The 20,614-nt window shown below is 32.9% G+C and overlaps 1 protein-coding gene across 16 annotated transcripts in view; it reads left to right on the forward strand.

Annotated features, from left to right (window-relative positions):
- The first annotated feature begins 267 nt into the window (after positions 1-267).
- LOC126818357 (tropomyosin) overlaps positions 268-20,614 on the forward strand; it is a 28,173-nt gene continuing 7,826 nt past the window's right edge. For 2 of the 16 annotated variants that reach the window (XM_050545733.1, XM_050545731.1), the window contains exons 1-4: positions 3,385-3,939; positions 16,515-16,648; positions 18,064-18,181; positions 20,289-20,359. In XM_050545733.1, coding sequence (XP_050401690.1) covers positions 3,400-3,939; positions 16,515-16,648; positions 18,064-18,181; positions 20,289-20,359 — 863 coding nt within the window. In that variant the 5' untranslated portion in view covers positions 3,385-3,399. Of the gene's footprint in view, positions 597-1,756; positions 1,883-3,196; positions 3,940-7,241; positions 7,635-16,514; positions 16,649-17,475; positions 17,594-18,063; positions 18,182-20,288; positions 20,360-20,433; positions 20,505-20,614 lie in introns of those variants that run through there. The other 14 variants (XM_050545748.1, XM_050545745.2, XM_050545744.1 and 11 more) reach the window with 14 other exon arrangements.

The raw sequence follows: 20,614 nt of genomic DNA on the forward strand, positions 1-20,614 counted from the left end.
TAAATATTTTAAAAATACAAATTGTTATTCGTGTCGTGCAATTCACTAATCAAACGATACAATACGAAAGAAAAACGAATTAAAAAATGTCTAAATCTTCTTAGAGATCCTAACACCCCTGAAGAGATAATAGCCGCTATCTCTAATGGTAAGTATCTGCCTTGCCAAACAAGGCGGTAATCGTATCTGGGGGAGGGAACCGCGTGTACTGGCCGACTAATATAATTACCCCTATGTTCGCTGATAGGATAGCATAGGCATTCCACCACTTTTGGCACTACGAGTGATTTGGCAGAAGTTTCTCTTGACTGATACAGTTTAGTTTCTTCCCAGTCTTCTCGTGAATAGATCTGTAGCAAGCCAGTCGTGAGATTACTCTCGTCTGCAGCGTTCATATATATTGGGTATATCTCCCTTCTGCTTTTGAAAGACTCCTTTATTTTTTTATCTTCGTTTGATACTCATACACACAAACCGCCGCAATGGACGCCATCAAGAAGAAGATGTTAGCCATGAAAATGGAAAAGGAGAATGCCTTGGATAGGTCAGAACAACTTGAACAAAAACTCCGAGACACCGAAGAGCAGAAGTCAAAGGTGAGTAGGATTTTGGTGTTATTTTATTGATATTAGCAGTGCAATAGTACCGATTATTATTGGAATAAGGGAGTAAGATTTCTTCCAGTACGGATTACTACGATATAGGTTTGATACACTGTTTCTAGTGTTTACCATCATGCAACCCATGAAGATGTATGACTCATCCAAAATGTTGGAAAATCAGCATTTAAGACTATTTGAAAGCAAATATTATCATATATGAAACTAAGTTCTCTGATAACATTTAAACGTTTATTTACCCTTGGGCCGCTTGAGATTACTTTCCACGACCACTTTCAGCTTTTGCAATTGTAACAATTGGACAATAGTGTCTTACATTCATTTAATATTTTACCAAATGTAACTTGGTTACAAATTGGAAGAAACTATTTATAAGGGTAAATTAGAAGTCTGGCTACTAAAAAACTATTGCTAAAACTTCCATTTAAGAATATACAAGTTTCTAAACTTTGACATTGAGAGGCGGCAGCCATTTTGAAATCCGATCTTGACGTCTGGATGATTCTGCCGTTTGGTTTCTATTTTGGTTCACTTGGTGATCTCATGCAGAGGCGTTCTACTTTATTTGGCATTTAACTGCACCCAAAAGTAAAAGTTCTTGACATTTTTTAACATGATTTCATTTGGAATTAAATATCATAGTTTTTATCAAAAAGTAAATTTGAATATTTCCTAAGAATTACTATTGCTTATCAAATGACATTAAAATATTAACAGGTTTTAGATCTAAATAACCAATAAGCGCAATACTCCCATATAATATAATTTTAATACGTTTAATGCATCTTTCAAGATAATAAATCTTACTAAAAAGTAACGAGAAATTTTATGACAAAGGTTATAATTTGACCTTCAATATAACGTGTAATATTTATGATAATAATATTATTATCTGTTCAACCTTTACAGATTCTAAATCTTTATTAAAGTAATGATAACATGATGGCCAAGAAGCATTTTGGTAGAAATGCATGAATACTATGCAGCTCGTTTGATTCAAAAGTAATTCTTTGCATGGCACAACTACATGTACTAATTATAGGCATGGAAATTAACATAGTCTGATATTAATAATCTAGGTATATTTATCATTTAAGATCCTTGCCATTAAATGTTTAAATCTTTATATCTTTCAGATTGAAGAGGATCTCAACACACTTCAGAAGAAATATGCCAATCTGGAAAACGATTTCGATTCCGCAAATGAACAGCTAGCAGAAGCCAGTACAAAATTAGAAGCATCTGAAAAGAAAGCCAACGAGGTAAGTCAACTAAGCGCAATACCCTTCTCACCTGATTATCACAGGGTTTTCATACCCATAATGCAGCGCTTCGACACAGGTAAGACTGTTAGCGTTACCGTGGTGCAATGCCTTTAGAAGTCAGTTACCAAAATACCATCGTATCCGGTTACCACTATGTAGCCTATTACTATTGTGGGTCTCAAATTACACACATATATACATAATTACATACATATTGTCCACACATATAGATACTCCAACCCTATTAATACTTTTTTTTTCCCCATTATTTATTTGGTTATTGAAAATACAGAAATGCTAATTAAGGTGGTTAGTTTAAATGATGTATGGAGAGTCTAGTATTATACGATATTATTTATTAAGGTGTTCAGTCTTATGAATCTATGTCTTTAGTTATTATTGTTTAGCTGCGATCAATTTTAGAAATATAATAATGTTAACTATAGAGTGTGCATCTTGATTATATTCGTTGTGTGTACATAAATTATAATTTGTAAATTTAAATGACGTGCTATGTCTGTCAATTCAACTCTATAATCGCGGAAGAATATTGGAATGAAAACGTATATTTGGAGGGGAAAAGTTCCAGATTGTGTGATGAAAAGATCTTGCGCTCCGGTCTTTTTTGTTTTACCTCTGGAGGATATCTTAAAATTGCCGCAATTGTAAACGGTGAGTTGACAGGTATTCCTACAATTACCCTGACCCCTGCTTCTGTCGCTATAACTTATTATCACTAACTATGTACACTTTTGTAAGCTAACATTTATTTATATAGTGACCCTTTCCAAAAATCTAAACCTAGCTGTTTTCTAAAGCTTCGAAATCTTTCCTTCTTATACAGTTTGGCTATTTACCAAAACCTCGACCTCCTTGTCTCTATATGTATGTATCTTTTGCCTGAACAGTATTCTTATATAACTTTCCTCTCTTCTAACACTGTTTCATATCCTGTATTTCTGGATTGATTTTAACTTCTTTCTTGGTAGGTTTTACCCGTTCCTATATTCTTTTGATTGTGTATGTTAATATCATAATCAAGTGTTTATTTTTCGCGCTTCAACGAGTATCAAGTCACTCACGAGAAATGGGTGGGATTTAGCTGACAATTATAATATTCATTCTGTGAAACGTCCCGCCCTCATGTATTATTAATAGAAAATACGCCGGGATAGCCCGAAGTTGAGCCTCCTGTTCAACGATTGACTGATTCACTATCGGTCTCTGACGTCATCACCACCATATATGGAATGCAACGCAAGGAATGTTTGCGAAGCTGTACAGTCGGGGAGTATTGTGGAAAACATTGGCTTTGTCTTGTGGTGTACTTACCCCCTCTGCATTGAGTAGTTATTTTTAGAAACTGGTTTCCGTTCATCCAACTGGACGGTCTTTTGCTTAGACTGATCCACGTGAAAATGTAAACAAACTGACTTGGTGTACTTTGACTTTAGGATATTGAAGATGCAGATGAAACAAGTTACGCAACTTCAATGTTAATTGGATGTGATGAGATGGGTGAAAACTTATTAAGTGTTCCCGAACCCGATTATGCTGAAAATGTGGAACTTTCTCAAGATTCGCAATTATCGGCACCAGACTTATCGCAAGGCTCTGTAGACTCAGTGCCGCTTTCAGATGGAATAAAAACAAAAAAGAGACAAGGTAGTAAAAAAGTGAAAAAGAAGAAATCAAAATCTAAAAGTAAAGATGGTGAAAAAAGTGACAAAAGTGAATCAAAAAAATCTAGAACTAGCAGACGACCCGAGCCCGAAGGAGCGCCCCCTTCTGTGGCTAACATGGACGAGTACGATAGAATTATTTATAGTGACGAACCAATATTTTCGGATGTGGACATATCTGCAGACGAGGGAATCTCTGTTCAAAAAGAGAGACCAGAACGACCTCGGTCTTCTCGACCTCAAAGACAAAGTAAAAATGGTGGTATATTTATACCCGTGTGTTCACAGCTAGGACTAAACTCAAATACTATGATTAAATTTGCAATAATTGGAACCGAACTCCAGAATGTGGTTCGAATTTCTTTAAAACGGGTAGGGTGTGTGTGTTTGTGTTTTCATATGTGTGTTTCTCTTTTTTACAAAGTTATTCTTGTATCTTTTTTTTCTAGTATTTCCACCCAATGTTTAAAGCACAGCTGTTTTTGTTGATCCCCTTTTAAATATTATCAATTACCAATCTGTCAAACGAGCTACTAAAAATAGAGTTTACTTTTTTGGGAAGTTTCATAATAAGAATTCCACTCGATGCATTCGGTCTGTCTAGTTCAATAACACGTAGGTGCAGTTAGGTTGTTGATTGCCTCTCTTTTGTTTTTATTCGCTCAAGTTTGTTCACCATTGATTGTGTGAGGTTTATCTTCATCTGCAAGTTTGTATGATTATCCAAATAACGGCAAACGTGTTCAAAGTGGTCCGAGCAATTGAATGGCGTGAAAGTTTCATCAATTTAAAATTGTTCCGTTTTTCATCGTTCAACAATACTCGGCCTTGCATATAATGGAATAACATTGCTCTTAATTAGAAATTATGTCATTACCACTAGGTCTGACTATTATCGTCAGTTTTATTATGTCTATGAAAACCGAACGCGTGATGGATAGATAATACGTGATGACTTCAGAATTGTCCGCATGTCAAAATTGATATACGGCATCCTATATTAGAATAAGTGTACATGAATATGGGTTGAGCTATCAATCATATGCAAACACCCGTACTGATATGAGCCCATGACCTATGACATTTCAAACAAGTCAGACTAGTTTAGCACATGATGACAATTGGTAATATTAAACTATTATCATATTTATTTTGCTCGAAGTATTTAATCGCCTCAAGTCAAACTATTTTAGAGTTGTCAATTTGTAAATATTTCAATATAATATTAGGCTTTAGGCATTTTTTTTTGTTTGTCATCAATAGCAAAAATAATTTTATGTCGAATTCCAAACGTGCTTAACAAATTGTTTCATCTTACGCAACATTAAAGCAAAACATTAAGGGCAAGAATTTACTTTTGTCAAAAGTTTTCCATCAAAGAGTGCAGGTATTTATGGCATATTTCCACTTTAAATAGTTTTGGCAAATTCTCTACCTTCAATTTATTCCAGGTGACTCATAAAGTTAAGATAATACCGTAAACCAAATTGAGTTCACTGGTTTTTGCCAACATGTGTGTCTTGAATATGATACGGCTCTTTTTATAACGTGTACCTTATAAGATACGTATACACCCTGGCATCAATCTCCATAGTAATCATGCTAGGTATTTTTTGAGCTCGTCTGCATCCTGGCACTGTTCCAGACGTCTGCTCGCCACATCATGGCGAATGTGAAGTATACCATTAAATCTTGCTTATCCAGCAATTTAATACCACCTTTTTTACAGTTGGGTAGAAAGTCTTGATAACTATGACCGTTAATCAAGCTGTTTCTCGAAAGATGCGAATATTTTGTCCGGTATTCTTGATAACATTCTTTACAGGGGTCAAGTTCGGGTAACGTAAGAACACGAGAAGTGGAAAGAAAACGTAAATCAAACGAAGTCCATCTGTGATTTAATAAACAAAGTATTTTAAGTATCCGCTGTTCATCTAATTGGAAATATAAGTAATGAAGCTGCAACTAAGAATTACTTTTTCTTATATTAAGAAATATGATCCACCCGAATAGCAAAATCGTTGCAAATACCTTAGGGTCATTAAAGCGCCCTTGGGTTCTTTTGAGTGAATAAGCCATCACCCGGGATTGAATAATATGAAATAGATAACCCTGATTTAAAATATAGCCTAATTACGTACACTTGTTTTATCTACTTTACCTATCAGTCGTGTTGTGACAGCAGTCAGGCGTGAATTATGAATTCCAGCTATAGATAAAGATTACTGAGAAACGTTTAACTATATTCCAGTGCATTAAACCATAAAACTTGATCTTTGATCATATGATATATGAAAATATAAAAGTAAAAAAATTGTATAGGCCGACTCAGTCTGTGGTTTGAACTAATTTCAAAATAAAAAATGTTGGTTTGAACTAATTTCAAAATAAAAAATGTTATCAGATAATCAACGATACAATGAAAGTGTTACAAAAATGAATTTAACTGTTTCCTATTGAATGATTAAGATTAAATACGGAATAATATTTAAGCTGCGAGGGTGGCATTAGTTAGGGGTAAATTTAATACTGGTAAGTGGTGAAGCAATGGAGTTCATCGGAAGATGATGGCACCAGAGTTTTCCGTGTTTCCAGTACCGGTAACGTAAGTAGACTTTCATTATTAAAGATACATTTCACCGGAGTCTATTCTTACCTGTAAGTGCTATAAGTCAAATTATGTGGGTTGTTGAGTTTCTGCAGGATGAAACCTAAAAATTAAATTTATAATCATCGTTTCACGAATTATTGCTCCGACCGGGATAATTTGGTAAATTTGGTTAGATAGAGAATCTTGGCGTTTAAAAGGTCCCGTTATTTATAAAAGAAATTATATTTTCTTAGCAATGACAACTTATATTTTAATTGTTGCGCCATAATAATAGTATCATGCAAATACTGTGTATATTTTGTGTATACACATGTATGTTCACGTGGTATTGTTTTTTCTTAGTAGTGGACATCTCAGCCAACGTATCAACATTTTAATAAAAACACTTAACGTTGAGAGAATACTCTTCGAAACGTCGTCTTAAAATACACTAGTAGCTGTTTTCCATAAGTATGTGTTTTTGTTCTACATCTAACCTGATGCAATCGATATTTTCAACCAGGGTCTAAAATAAGGCTGGTGTGCATTTATGGGAGATAACTCCTCAAGTATTACTAGCTAAAAATTGCGGCCTGCGTAAGCAAAGCTCTAACTTGTCTTCAGTCGATAATTACAGTTTGCTGATCACTATTAATTCTTTTTTAATTCATGATTTATATTTTAACGCTATCTATATATAATTAGGTAAAACTACGCACTGTATTAGTTTCACCTTGCAAAAAATTTAAACCGAAGTCAGAAGGCAATTTTCCGACTTCAGAAACAAAATTGGGACTATATCGATGGATCGTTATCATAATTAACATTTTTATTATAATACCAGCATTATTACACTTTGTATTTAACTCTTTAAAATTTTGTTTGTGGCCGGGATCTCCGTCTCCAGGGGGCATTTACCCCCCCCCCCCCTCTTCCAAATAAGGTAATAATAAAACAAGGGAGTGAACTATTCACTGGGCACAGCCAGGTATTGGTCGCATTCGAGATGACAGTAATCACGTGACCATACACACCTAAGCCGGGTACTGCAAGACTTCCTGTGACCACAATCTATGACTCAGAAAATTTCATTTAAATTCATATATCAATTAGCGTTTGGACATAGTTATAGGACTTACTGTCGCGACTGTTAAAGTGACTAATTAGTACATTTTTTTAGTTACTACATGTAGTTAGTAGATTTAGCGGACTCTTTTCACAAGGCAAGGTTATCGGTATAGCTGTTGTTTGGTCAAAGCTCAACTGAAGACGTGATATTTTTGTGTGTGTGAACTATTAGTGTATATCAAATCAAAACCGCTCCAAAATGTCGTTAATAGGAAATAATAACACCTCTGGTGTTCTTGGCAATATTAAAACTAAGATGTCAGCATTGAAAAGTGAAATAGATGACTTAAAAGAAGAAAAAATACAAATGTCAAGAGAAATAGAACAGAGGGATAAGCGAATAGAAATGGTAGGTTTTGTCACGTTTTGGGCAATATACAATGTTGCACAGTGTAAAACAATGTGTGCATATTTATTGGTGAATATTAAACGTGACACAGCATGTCAGTGTATTTATTTATTGTGGTTATTCTTAAATAAAAACTGCGACAATTCATCAATTATATCCGACATTTATCGCATTTTCTGATTTGGGTTGGTCTTTCTGAGCATGCTCACTCTGTCGTAAAATGGCGTCGTTTTGAGAATTAATTTTTATGTTACTTTTAACATTGAACGTGTTATCTAAATTTGAGCAATTTATATCCCATTATTCATAGGATCTGTTTACCGTTCCATAAAAAATGCTCCGATTTTCATTTATTGCACATACTTAATTCATAATCTCAATACTCCAATCCAAATATTGTGAAGGTGAATGCAATGCCTGGTGAATTATTGGCCGGTAATATTCACTTCTGGGTTGATGGCCTTGTTTGTCAAAATTTCTAGGAATAGATAAGGAATTATTTTATTAAGATAAAACACAGTACAAATAGTGTTATTATTTCATGTTGGGTTATTTCTAATATTAGTAGATTACTTATGCAACACATTGGCATTGCTCACCATACAAATACAAAATTATATTAGTAGGCCTATATGCACCAGAATTAGTAATTCTTTGTTCAAATGCTTACTCATGCTTTATCATAGAAACCGAGAGGTCCAAATAACATGTTTTGTAAAATTCTTGTATCGATCTGTATTTAAAAAAGTAGGATTTTCAAAATATATCCCATCATAATCCTGGGCTCAAAGATTATCCTAGGTTTAATGTTGTTTCAGCTCATCATTGTAAATTAAATCTTCTTGTATATTGACATCCTTTGATCTTTGGTTAAGTACCTGTAATCATAAAACAGAAGGTGTTAATTTACACACCCTACACCATCTCATTAGGAATACACATTTGATATTTATTTGTTGGATTATGGCTTTGGGCCATCAAAATTATGAAGATTAGGCATAATATATACTGGTATATAGAAAGTTCTGTTAAGGTCTATTGATGTAAGGAAACAGGGATTATTGATATTATTGTTCTGAATAGTAAGTATATTGTGTAGCATAGTACAAAATAAAAATAAGTGATGTGTAACCATGTGAAGAATTAAAGCCTGCTAATTTTATGGTTTTGACCCATAAACTTATGTCAACATGTATATGTAGTACTAAATTGTTATTCATTTTTTCCTTATTGGTAGGTGCATTTCTTCTGCAGAATGTGTATTTTTCCTTTCTAGAAACTTGATGAATAAAAGTATTCTGGTATTACTTACAGCCAGAAGCCTGTGTCTAAAAGGTTGGCTTTAAAATAAGCGTCATTTAATTTAAATGTCAGAGGGTACAAGTAATTACACAGCCCAATATTTAAAAAAATTCATTACACAGTACTTTAGAGGTCTTTAACAACCTAGTGGCAATGTATTTGAAATATCTAATTGAATAATCAAAAGGTGTATTAATTTGTATAATACAGTACGTAAAGTAAGACCATTAGTAGGTTAATGATTTTATGCTTATCTCAATCATATGTCGCTTAATTTGTTATTGAAATGAGATGCAGATAAAATGTGATCTTGGTGGATAGATACATGAAAACCACTGTTCATTATGATAGGTTCAAATTCGAGTAGTTGTTGATAATAGATTATGTAGATAATATTACAATAAAATATCTATTTTGAGTCAATGTTAGATTAGGCCTATGTAAAGAATATTACAATGAAATATCTGTTTTGAGTCAATGTTAAAGTTCTAAAACATGTAGTTGATAATTTTTCTAAGTGTAAATTGTGATATACATTTACAATAAGAGATTAAAGTAAGAAATTGTTTGAAATACTTAATAAATAGAGAATTTTCGATATTTGGATTGAAAATGTTTCAAGAACCTTGGCTTAATCCTCTATGATCATCAAAGAAATTTGATTAATAATGTGACCTATAAATAAACTATTCATATTATTATTAAAGGGGCATTATGGCAGATTAGATAAAGAGCTGGCAGTTCTTACTACAATAGTTAAAAACTAGATAATGTAAAGGGAATATGCTGAAAAGTTCAGTCAAATTGGTCCACTCTGAACCAAGATATTAATGTTTGAATTTTAGGCCTAGCCTCCGTCCTCATTACTAAAGTCAGTACAATAAAAAAAACATAGTCTCGATTATCCATTGTTAGATTAAATCATCAATGATCATTGAGCAGCAAATCGAATTCAAATCCAGTGAAAATCCGACACATAAGATGGCATCGAGAGTTGATTGAGGTCTTTTTATGTTAATAATGTCTAATTAATAGTTGACCGGTATATAACATTTCAGGCCCAAAGACAGACTTGCAATAGGTAGATTTATCTCTTGCATAATGAATGTTTAAGAAACTTGTTAATATAAATAATCATTAATGTCATTAGTATTTAATGACTTGTTAGTTATATTTAGTGTACATTTACTGACATGAGAAAGTCTAGTATTTATAAAAACATAAATTTTGTCAAATTACATGGTTATGTTACTTCATAGTTTGATACATGTACATTTAGGTCCTCCCTAATCCTGACCTTTTCACCCTCGGGTTGTAATTGACACTAAGCTGTGTAGGTGCATGTAGTTGCCCATATGATGATGATGATGTCAGATTATCTGAAGTATGATTTAATATGTAATTTAACTTTTCCTGTTTATATGGATATAAATCTCATTAATAATATGAAACTGTCAAAACTTTCAGTGTTCCAACTGTTAACCACATTATTTCTTGATAAACATAATATAACTTCCTGTCTCAGAAACGAAAGTATTTCCAATTTAATATATACATGGCAAAGGACATGCAAATGAGATGTAATTAGCATGCCATATATGGCTTAAACAACATCTTTGTTAATTGAGTAGGAAATGTAGTTCACTTTGGTTGACCATCCTTTTCAACCCGCACAACTTCATAAGAAACTAACCATTCAATTTCTTTAGACTTTGATAATTCTCCCCAGCCTTTCGAAGACAATGGGTTTGTCTGTCTGTCCGTCTGTCTGTCCATCACACTTTTTGGGACACAATAACTCTACTTCTAATTGAGCTAGAATTTTCAAACTTGGTGTAGGTGTTTATTAGGTCGATGCCTTGATGGAGTTCGAAGATGAGCATTTTCTGTTTAGTGTAAGCAGAGATAAGCAATTTGATCGGTTGACGCTTTGGGACACAAGAACTTTAGTTCTGATTAAGTTAGAGTGATCAAACTTGGTGTAAAGATTCATGGTACATCATTACTGTAAAGTTAGATAATGAACATTTTCTGCTCAGGGTAAGCAGAGCTATAAGCAATTTGATTGGTCGAGAATTTTGGGCGCAATAACTCTGCTTCTAATTGAGCTAGAATGTACAAACACTTGGTGTAGGTGTTTATTAGGTCAATGCCTTGATGGAGTTCAAAAGATGAGCATTTTCTGCTTAGGGTAACAGAGATAAGCAATTTGATTGTTTGATGCTTTGGGACAGGATAACTTTACTTCTAATTAAGTGATAGTGATCAAACTTGGTGTTTAGTTTCATTACATCAATACCTTCACTAAGTTTGGTAATGAATATTTTCTGCTCAGGGTAAGCAGAGCGATAAACAATTTGATTGGTCGAGACTTTGAAACACAAGAACGCTCCTTCTGAGGTGGAATGTTCAAACTTGGTGTAGGCGTTCATTACTATTAGGTGAATGCCTTGACGGAGTTCGATGATGAACATTGTCTGCTTACGGTAAGCAGAGATAAGCAATTGATTGGTTGATGCTTTTGGGCACGATAACTTTGGTTATAATTAAGCGAGAGCTATGAAACTCCGAGTATAGATTCATTATATCATTACCTTGACTAAGTTTGATGAGGATTTTCTGCTTAGACTAAGGAGCGATAAGCAATTTGATTGGTCAAGACTTTGGATAGTTTGGAACATAACTCTGCTTTTAATTGAGGCAGACTGTTTAAAACTTGATGTTGGTGTTTATTAGAAAAATGTCTTGACTGAGTTCAATGATCAACATTTCCTGTTAAAGCTAAGCAGAGCCCAGCAATTTCTTTTACTTTGATTCTATCTGATATGAAACTTAGTGCATAGTTTATTGTTCAACACTTTTGAAAAAGATAAATGTGCAATTAATTAATATGTGTCATCTATTTATTTCAGGATTTCGAGACTGTTGGCTTGTTTAAACTTAGTTAGCAACAGATGCAAATTTAATCCAGCATTCTTTTTCAATGCGATAATTGATTTTCACTTTAATTTGTTTGCATCGAGTTTGTCTACAATGTTTTGGCTGGAACTTCAAAATCTAATGGCCATTCTGTGTCAACACCAATTTCTCCTCCCCTTTCTCAAATACCAAGCCAAAAGTCAAACTTTTACCCTTTTTCTTAGTCAAAACTTGGTAAATCAACTTAAAAGTAAATAAAAAGGTCATCCCATTTACTTCATACTGTTCAGTGATCAGAATTTAACGTAATCATTGTAAATTTCTGTTACTAAGTATTTAAATCAATTTACCGATTCTCCACCCACAAAACTACATGTAAGATTTATGTTAGGTTTACTTGTCCAAGCTTCAATACTGAGTAGGTAATGACTTACAAGTGTTCTTATTACACACTTCATGTGAACTTTTGTCTGGTGGGTCCTACACACATGACCATAAAATAATATAAGTACAAACATTTGTCAAAACCTTTGGCCAGAATAGAGATCATACTGCCATGTTTGACTTTTAGGTGTTTATATGACATGCTGTGGCTGTTTGCCCTGTCCACAGATGGTCATTGTCTTGTAAAAACCTTAAATCAACTAGCAGTGTGTGTTTTCTATATTTGATAGCACCTGTCCTGAAACTGTTTACTCATAGTCATATCTAGTCATCATTAAATCATTCTTAAACATTTTCAATTTGGCTGGGTTACCTGACACTGGTCTGATGAAATAAAGAGATAATGTTGAATGTACATGTAGTAGCTGGCATATTGAAAGCCAATCTTAAGTTTCTTATTTTATTCAAAGTAAAACAGTCAAAACTAAAATAGTTTTAACATTAGTAACAGTTTGTCAACTGAAAGTTGATGACAACAGTTCAACGGAAAACAAGGCAAATCTTAAGTCAACATATTTCCTGGCCATAAGTAGCGGATTTAAGATGGCGAGGTCAAATTTCCTTTAACACAATTTGATCCTTATTTCTGTCTCAACTCAAAATTTTAAAAGGAAAAATATTTTTTAAAATTTATGAAAACGATTGCTCAGACTGACAGAGTAGACCACCTTTTAAGTTTGCTAATTGCTTACCTGGGCTTGTTAAGAACCGTAATATGTCAATAATAATACATTTGTAGAACGTTGAACATGTTTCAAAATTGCAAGCTCTAGTCTTCATTTGGAAGCCATTGGTGGAAAGATTTGTTTATTTTAAAAACCAAGGTTCAAAGCATTACTAAAACCATAACATTTTTACAGCATCATACCAGATTGTTGGAAATACTTGACACAAAAATCTTTTTATTAACTTTAATTATGTTAGTTTTAGTTAAATTGAATAAAGATAATATAACAATTATAAGTAACAGTACTGGGTATAAATGCGGTCAAAAATGAGTCCCCTGTCTTGATTTTGGATTAAGCAAAAACAATTTTCTCTCTCTTACCAGATTCATCAAATACTTGACATGAATTAAAAGTAAGCAGTAGGTATTTGAAATGAGACCAGGGTACAAAATGGGGTCACTTGTCAGAAATATGTTACCTTTACTAAACTGTCGGCATGTCACATGACTGGAGGGTAGCTCGGTGTCATTTAATATTCTAATAGCTTGGGGTTTTCATTATTTGGCACTTTCATCATCTTTTGCTGTAGTCGGAGATGTAAATAGTCTGTTTCCTTTTAACAGTATCCCCATTCCATTCCAATTTTTTCCCATACAATTATAAACCAGAAGAATTAAGCGTTTTTATTGATTTAAAGTTAGACCATAGATAAGTTTATAGTATTTTAAGTACTATAAATCTAAAGCCTAATTACCAATCCATCTATATCAGTGCAGCAAGGTGTTAGCATGTAGCTTTTCCATAAATTCCATATACAGGTACTTATGGTACATGTAGGTATTGAAGTTGTATTTTAATAAATAACAATACTCTATTCTAGAGGGCAGCATTCCTTGAGGCCATGTTTAGATTAAATCTCAGATAACCTGATTGTCAAAAAAACCAACAAAGCTGTATATAAGCTAACATGTATTTGTATTTCCCACCCAATCAGCTTAGTTACATATTCATTTAGTTTAACATGTCCAAACAGATAAATTTCATTTCTTTAGTTTTAGAAAACTGTCTAATGAATTAATGACCACATTAAACATCTAAATTGTTGCTTTTAATCTGTTCACGGTATGTTACCTTGCCAAGGTGAAACAGTCATTTTAAAAATCTCTCATGTCCAGTTATTTTAACCAGCTTCAGGCCAGTCATTTATGTCACATGCTTGATTAACCCAAATTCCTTTCTTCTCAATAATAGTAATAATACCCTCACATTTAAATTAGTGTAATGATAGTAGGGTAGTAAATGTAAAATAAGGTATAAATAAGATTCTACCTCTAAATTCCTTTAGAACATGTCAACGCTAGTTCATTGACATTGTTACTAGTAATTATTGTCTAAGCTTTTACTACTCTATAGGATATCACTTGGTTGTAATCTGTCAGTAAACAATAACTAAATGATGCTACAGTAGACTAGCTTACAGATCTACTTTTCAAAAGTATCCATTTATTCACACTCTGAATACAGATGACCTATTTAGATACTCAATTTCGCGCCATTCTGTAGGGGGGGTTTCTTCAATAGACCTCTAGGTGTAGTAAGGATTTCAAATGTAAAGGTCAATTCGTTATTTCTTCATTTTAATCGGGAGTAAAGCTAGAGAATAGACTTTTCTTTTGTTAACAATTTCCCTCAAAAGAATAGTGATTGAAATTTATTCATCATCCCTGTATCTATGACCATGTATATTTCATCAAATGGGTTATACACAAGTTTGCAATGTTATAATTTATTGTGTTGTACATACTTTTCATCCCACTGGCATATAAACTCAAGCCCATATTTTCATATTAACCTCATTGTTTGGAATTCATTTATCTTGGAATTCCTATTGAGGACACACCTTTCCCCATATCATACACTAATATAATACGTAGACAAACATCATCCCATTTATATCCTGTTTTTATGATATTCTTGAATCTTGAATATAACATAGTTACAAATAGTGCCGTTATACATTGTAAGTTCACACCCAATGAGCATGTGTCTAAATATTGGAGTTGGCCTTTAAAAGGAAACACTTATATTTGTAGTCAGACCATATATGGAATAGTTGTTGAAACTCTCTCAAGTGATGTAATGAGCTATTTGTCCTAGTTCTTTCCATTTCATGTTTTATAGATTTCCTAAGTAACATACCCATTACCCAATATCTGTTACACATGTACATTGAAAGGTACATGTATTGAATGAGATTGAAACATGTTCTCTTTTTCCGTGAATGAAATGAGAGTATAGAAGAAAAGCTTCATTCAGTCATGTTGAATATAACCACAGCTAAGCTTTTTATTGTCCATTCAGGTCACCTACATGTACTATAGTGAGTCATACAGTTGTAGTCTTTTATTCATCTCATTCCATAAATACCTATTTGTAACAATAATTTATTCTCACATTTGTACAATTAATTTTGAATTTTTTTGATGTGGCCTAGAATTTTTGTAGTGTTTTACGGTAAGCAACAATGCGGAACCAACCACTCAAGGAGTCACTAATGAAAAGGAGGATATAAAATTACACAGCGGAAAGTTATATCTTACAAGGGCTCCAAACTTTTTTATAATATTTTTTATGAAGGTACAAAATACAAATGTAGTTGTCACAAGTGAACATGTAACTAGGATTGTTTAACATTTCTCATGATGGTATATTCATGTGATTTTATTACCATTTACTAAAGGTCAGGAAAAGGAAGGGAGGCAATCTACAATCTATGTTAACCATTTAGTATTCATTTCCTGACATGTTGTTTAATAGTTAGAACCCTGTACATACAGTTACCACACGCAATATTAAAAGCAACCGTCTTGATGTGCATTGTACATTAGCAGCTATGTTTAACATTTCAATGCAATTGCACAACAAAAAGGCCAACATTAGGGGCATTTCCACTTGATTGTAATACAAACCAGCATTGCACCAATGATGAATATTTTTGTTATTTTGTTCCAGCTATTGTAATTTTTTGTGGTAGAAAGCTCTTGCAAAAGCAGACGCTTAAATCACATACATAGACTTTGAATGCAACAGAATGATAATTGTTATTGAGACTATATTTAACTGAACGACAGCTGTTTGCTGGTATTGCTAACCTTGGTCTATTTTTTTTGAGGAATATCTTTGTTTAACAGAGTCAACAATTAAATTATGCATAGCCAGTCTAAACACTCTTAATCCTTAGCATAATAAATATGATGTATTGTTGACATGCAGCTAGTCAATGATATGTAAAGATGTGTGAAAGCAGTGTCTACACCTAAACCGATTAATAAACATGCTAGTATTTAGTAGTATCATTTATGTGCATTTGATTTGAAACATTTAAACCAATAAGTGTATGTTAATTTCCTTACAATTATGATAGCAAAAACCACATAAATTACTACAGTTTTTACCCTGTGTCATATTAAATATCCACAACTACATACTGTTTACTCTGATCCTCACAGGCCTATTGACTAAAGTGTCCATGTTTTTGTCTTTGTAGTTGGAAGCTGAAGCAGCTGGTTTTTCACGTCGTATTACCCTCCTAGAAGAAGATTTGGAGAGGTCGGAAGAACGTTTGACATCCGCCCAGTCCAAACTCGAAGAAGCTTCTAAGGCTGCAGATGAGAGTGAGAGGTATATTTTATCGTTCACTCTTTTCATTTCTGAAAATTTTACTTTCATTAACTGCAGTGTACTCTGTGAATTCTGTCATCCATCTCTTACAAATTTGAGTGGATTTGGCTCTTGAAAGTTTGCCTTTTAAAAAGGTGACAGATTATACAGAGAACAATGTGTTGATTTTGGCACGAATTTGATTTATTTATTATATTACATACATGACATCTTTCAATATACATAGATGAAGAGTAAAAATCAATAAGCAATGTTTATGGACAATGACAGGTTGGAATTTATTTCAAAGCTCCAATTCAATGTTAAATTCAAATTCTTCATTTTATTCAAATGAGATCTTCATCTTGTATGTAAAACATGTTGTTTACCCTTAAATTTTCAGCCCAGATGACAGATATATTCATTAAAATGCTTTCTGTAGAAGGGTTGATTTGCTGGTCCTGAAATGTTTTATTTCAGCAGATATGGTGTTGCTGTTGAAATGATTGCATGGTTATTTGCTCTTTATTCAAGTTAATACCCCTTGATTCAAAATATCCCCAGATTCATCAATAAATAATGTATGCTTTATTCACAATAAAAAAAGACTCCCTCCCTCTCCAGTTAAGGACAAGAAAACTATTATCAATTGAAAAATATTTTTGTTGAATGCCGAAAATGAATGCTAACTTTTAACCCTGTAAATGAAAATATTTGGCTGTGATGATAAATATTCCATATCATTATATACCATTTAATCCACTCCAAATTCCTCATAACACTTCCTTAGTTTGATGACTAAAAGCATGTGGTTAAATTGTTATTTTTGCATGGTGTGTGTTTTACAGACAAAAACGAACAATAGAGAATAAGTTAGTTGCAGCTGAAGAAAGATTAGACGAATATGAAACAAGATTGAAAACCGCACAAGCACATGCTACAGATACCGAAGTTAGATATGAAGAGGTAGGGCGCCTGCCGCTATCGCACTCGGATCAATGACTTCTATCCAGTTGACTGTTATCCTGAGTACATCTAGAAAAAATCCATAAAATTGATTATACTTGCAGCAAACGTACATAACGATATTACATGTATGCAAATAGTGTTAAATAGTTACATAATAATTCTAGTTTATATGCAAATCATGATAACAGTCCCTGTATATAGATCATTTAAAAAAAGATTACGTCTATATAATTGTTCTGAATAAAAACAATTATTCAGACAATTGAATTTCTTATTAGATTTTTACTTAAGTACTTATTTATTATGCATGTTATCAACTTCCTAGCATGTTAGAATCTGACTAATGATTACTTTTCCTTTTTTTACAGAAATTTTTAACAGTTTTCTTTTCAGATCTTTATTGATAAAGTTTCTATAATGTGTATTAATCCTTATACTAAAGAATTAGTTCCTTTTTATCTCAATAGAGGGCGCAAAGTGCTGGAAAGTAGGAGTTTATCAGATGACGAAAGAATAGATCAACTTGAGGCCCAACTCAAGGAGGCTAAATACATCGCTGAGGATGCTGAACGCAAATACGATGAGGTGACGATTCCGTCCATGCCTGGCTGCATGACATGCCTCCAGTTAATTTATATGTGGCGCTAACCATATTGACTAAAAGCTCATCATTTACTTGATATGAACAAACAACCGCATCATATAATGTTGCAGGCTTATTTGCATATCTGTGTTTGAATTTGATTATCAATCATTTATGAATCAAAATATCTAGCAGATGTCACTGTGATATTAAAATCATTTCGTTCTTTAACTTTGAATATATTTGTAAAGACTTATTCCTGCTAGATATTGGTTCAAGCTTTTATTTAAATGTCTAATTAATACTAAACGTAATGCAACCTGTGTTGTCTTAACTCAATCTGTCTTCTGCCATTAGAGGGCGAAAAGTACTGGAGAACAGAAGCTCGTCTGATGAAGAACGTATTGAGATCTTGGAAAAACAATTTGAGGAGGCCAAAGTGATTGCTGAAGATGTTGACCGTAAATATGAAGAGGTGTGCTAGAGTTAAAAAAAAAAAAAAATCGAAACACCCTAGTCTTGATGTTTTTTGCTATTTGACATAGGAATAGAAATCGCGATCTGTTATCACTAGTGTGATGCAAGGATTTTGTGTGAGATGTGCCAATTGATTATGTTATGCAATATCGCGATTTATTATAGTAGTCAGTAAGCATGGTTTGCTTTCAAAATTTCAATCGACCATTGTGGGAATATCAATAGTTCTATTCAGCAGCCTTATATCAGAAGACAGAATCATTAAGTTATTTGTTTGTGTTAAAACTATTATATTAATCAAATTACTACTATCTGTTACATCAATGTTCATGCTAACAATTTATAAACCCACAAAATCATTACAAGATTTAATAGGAACAAAAGCAATAACTTGACTTTATGTCCAATCTCGGAAGACATCTAATGTTCTATTAACTTGTAAATGTTCTGTTGGAGGCAGTGGCATGATGTGGTTGATACAGAATTTAAATCCTGATATTTTTCTTGTTACAGATGCATGGAGTGTTTTATCTGTAAGCTGTTGTCATAATTAGCCACTCTTAAATTGTGCTACATTATTCCTTGTTTTCAAGATCTCATTCTCTTTGAGTAGGTTTAGCTCTACATGTAGTTCTATGTTCAAATCCATACACATTATGTAGTTCTTGGTTCTCACAATCTAATTTGATAAATATTCCGAAATTCATGGTACCTATTGACAACAGCTAACAGATTATGTAGATTTTGACTATTATATCCAATCTATACCCTTTATAATATAATCATAATCATCAGATAGTGCTGGCATACCACTGGAAATCTTTCCTAAGTGATTATTGATAAACTGACGGCTTCTCATGTTACGTGCTTGATCAGAGAAATTAAGTACTCAATGTAAGCCTCTTATAACATTGTAGCATTTGTGGATGCAAGCATTTACCAAATTCATTGTTTGTTTCAGTGCTTGTTTTAAAATTAAATTAAAATTTTAATATTTAGAAACAATATTCATCTCTTGATAATTTGAAAACAGAAACTGATTTGGGAAATGATGATTGTGATTTTGTTATTTGATATTTAAAGATGTGCTTATCCAGTCTTCAAAGAGTTTACAAAAGATTTTGGATTATCCTTATTCCTAACCACCATAAACCCTGTAGGATTAGCTAATGTAGATACCATTGTTATTCGGCAGATGGATTATTGTCAAGGATATTCATTGGATTATCTTTCACTGACTACTAATCATATTTTTTTAAATAGTTAGTTTACTAACAATCTTGAATGAAAATCAGCTACCTTCTACGTGATGTATTCGTTTGTTTGCATGGTTTTGAATTTTAAAAAATAATTTCAAAAATTATCCAAATTATTATCAAAAATTCAAAAATACATTTTTCACCTTATCAATTAATAATTCATAGTTTTTTTTACCCTAAGATTATACGACAAATTTAGTGTATGAAAAGAAAAAAATCTTTTATTATAATGTTCAGGAACATAGATTTTAGAATTTGCATGATTTATTACTTTCTTAACCGACTGATCAGTTCCATCAGTGTTCATATTATTGTTGTATTATTATGTAATGAACATTCATGGAATTAAACGTGAGGCTGATTTTTATCATAGGCTGCTCGTAAACTGGCCATCACTGAAGTAGATTTGGAACGTGCTGAAACTCGACTTGAAGCTGCTGAAGCGTGAGTATTATTATATCTTTTAATGATATCTTATTATTGATTTCAACGAAAATTTTGATTTTTTTTCCCCTCAGAGCGTTCGTAAATTGGTGGTAAATGATTCTGATCTAGAAAGAGTAGAACAACGAGCAGATATTGCCGAAAGGTTTGTCAAGTCGAACTGTATATTAACTCTAAATGACTACATGTCTTTTATTTCTCCACTCTTTTATGGCTCTGGGCTCTGATACCTTCTCATCCACTATTAGGGAGCAA

This window comes from Patella vulgata, chromosome 4 (genome assembly GCF_932274485.2).
Source record: "Patella vulgata chromosome 4, xgPatVulg1.2, whole genome shotgun sequence".
Taxonomy (NCBI): domain Eukaryota; kingdom Metazoa; phylum Mollusca; class Gastropoda; family Patellidae; genus Patella; species Patella vulgata.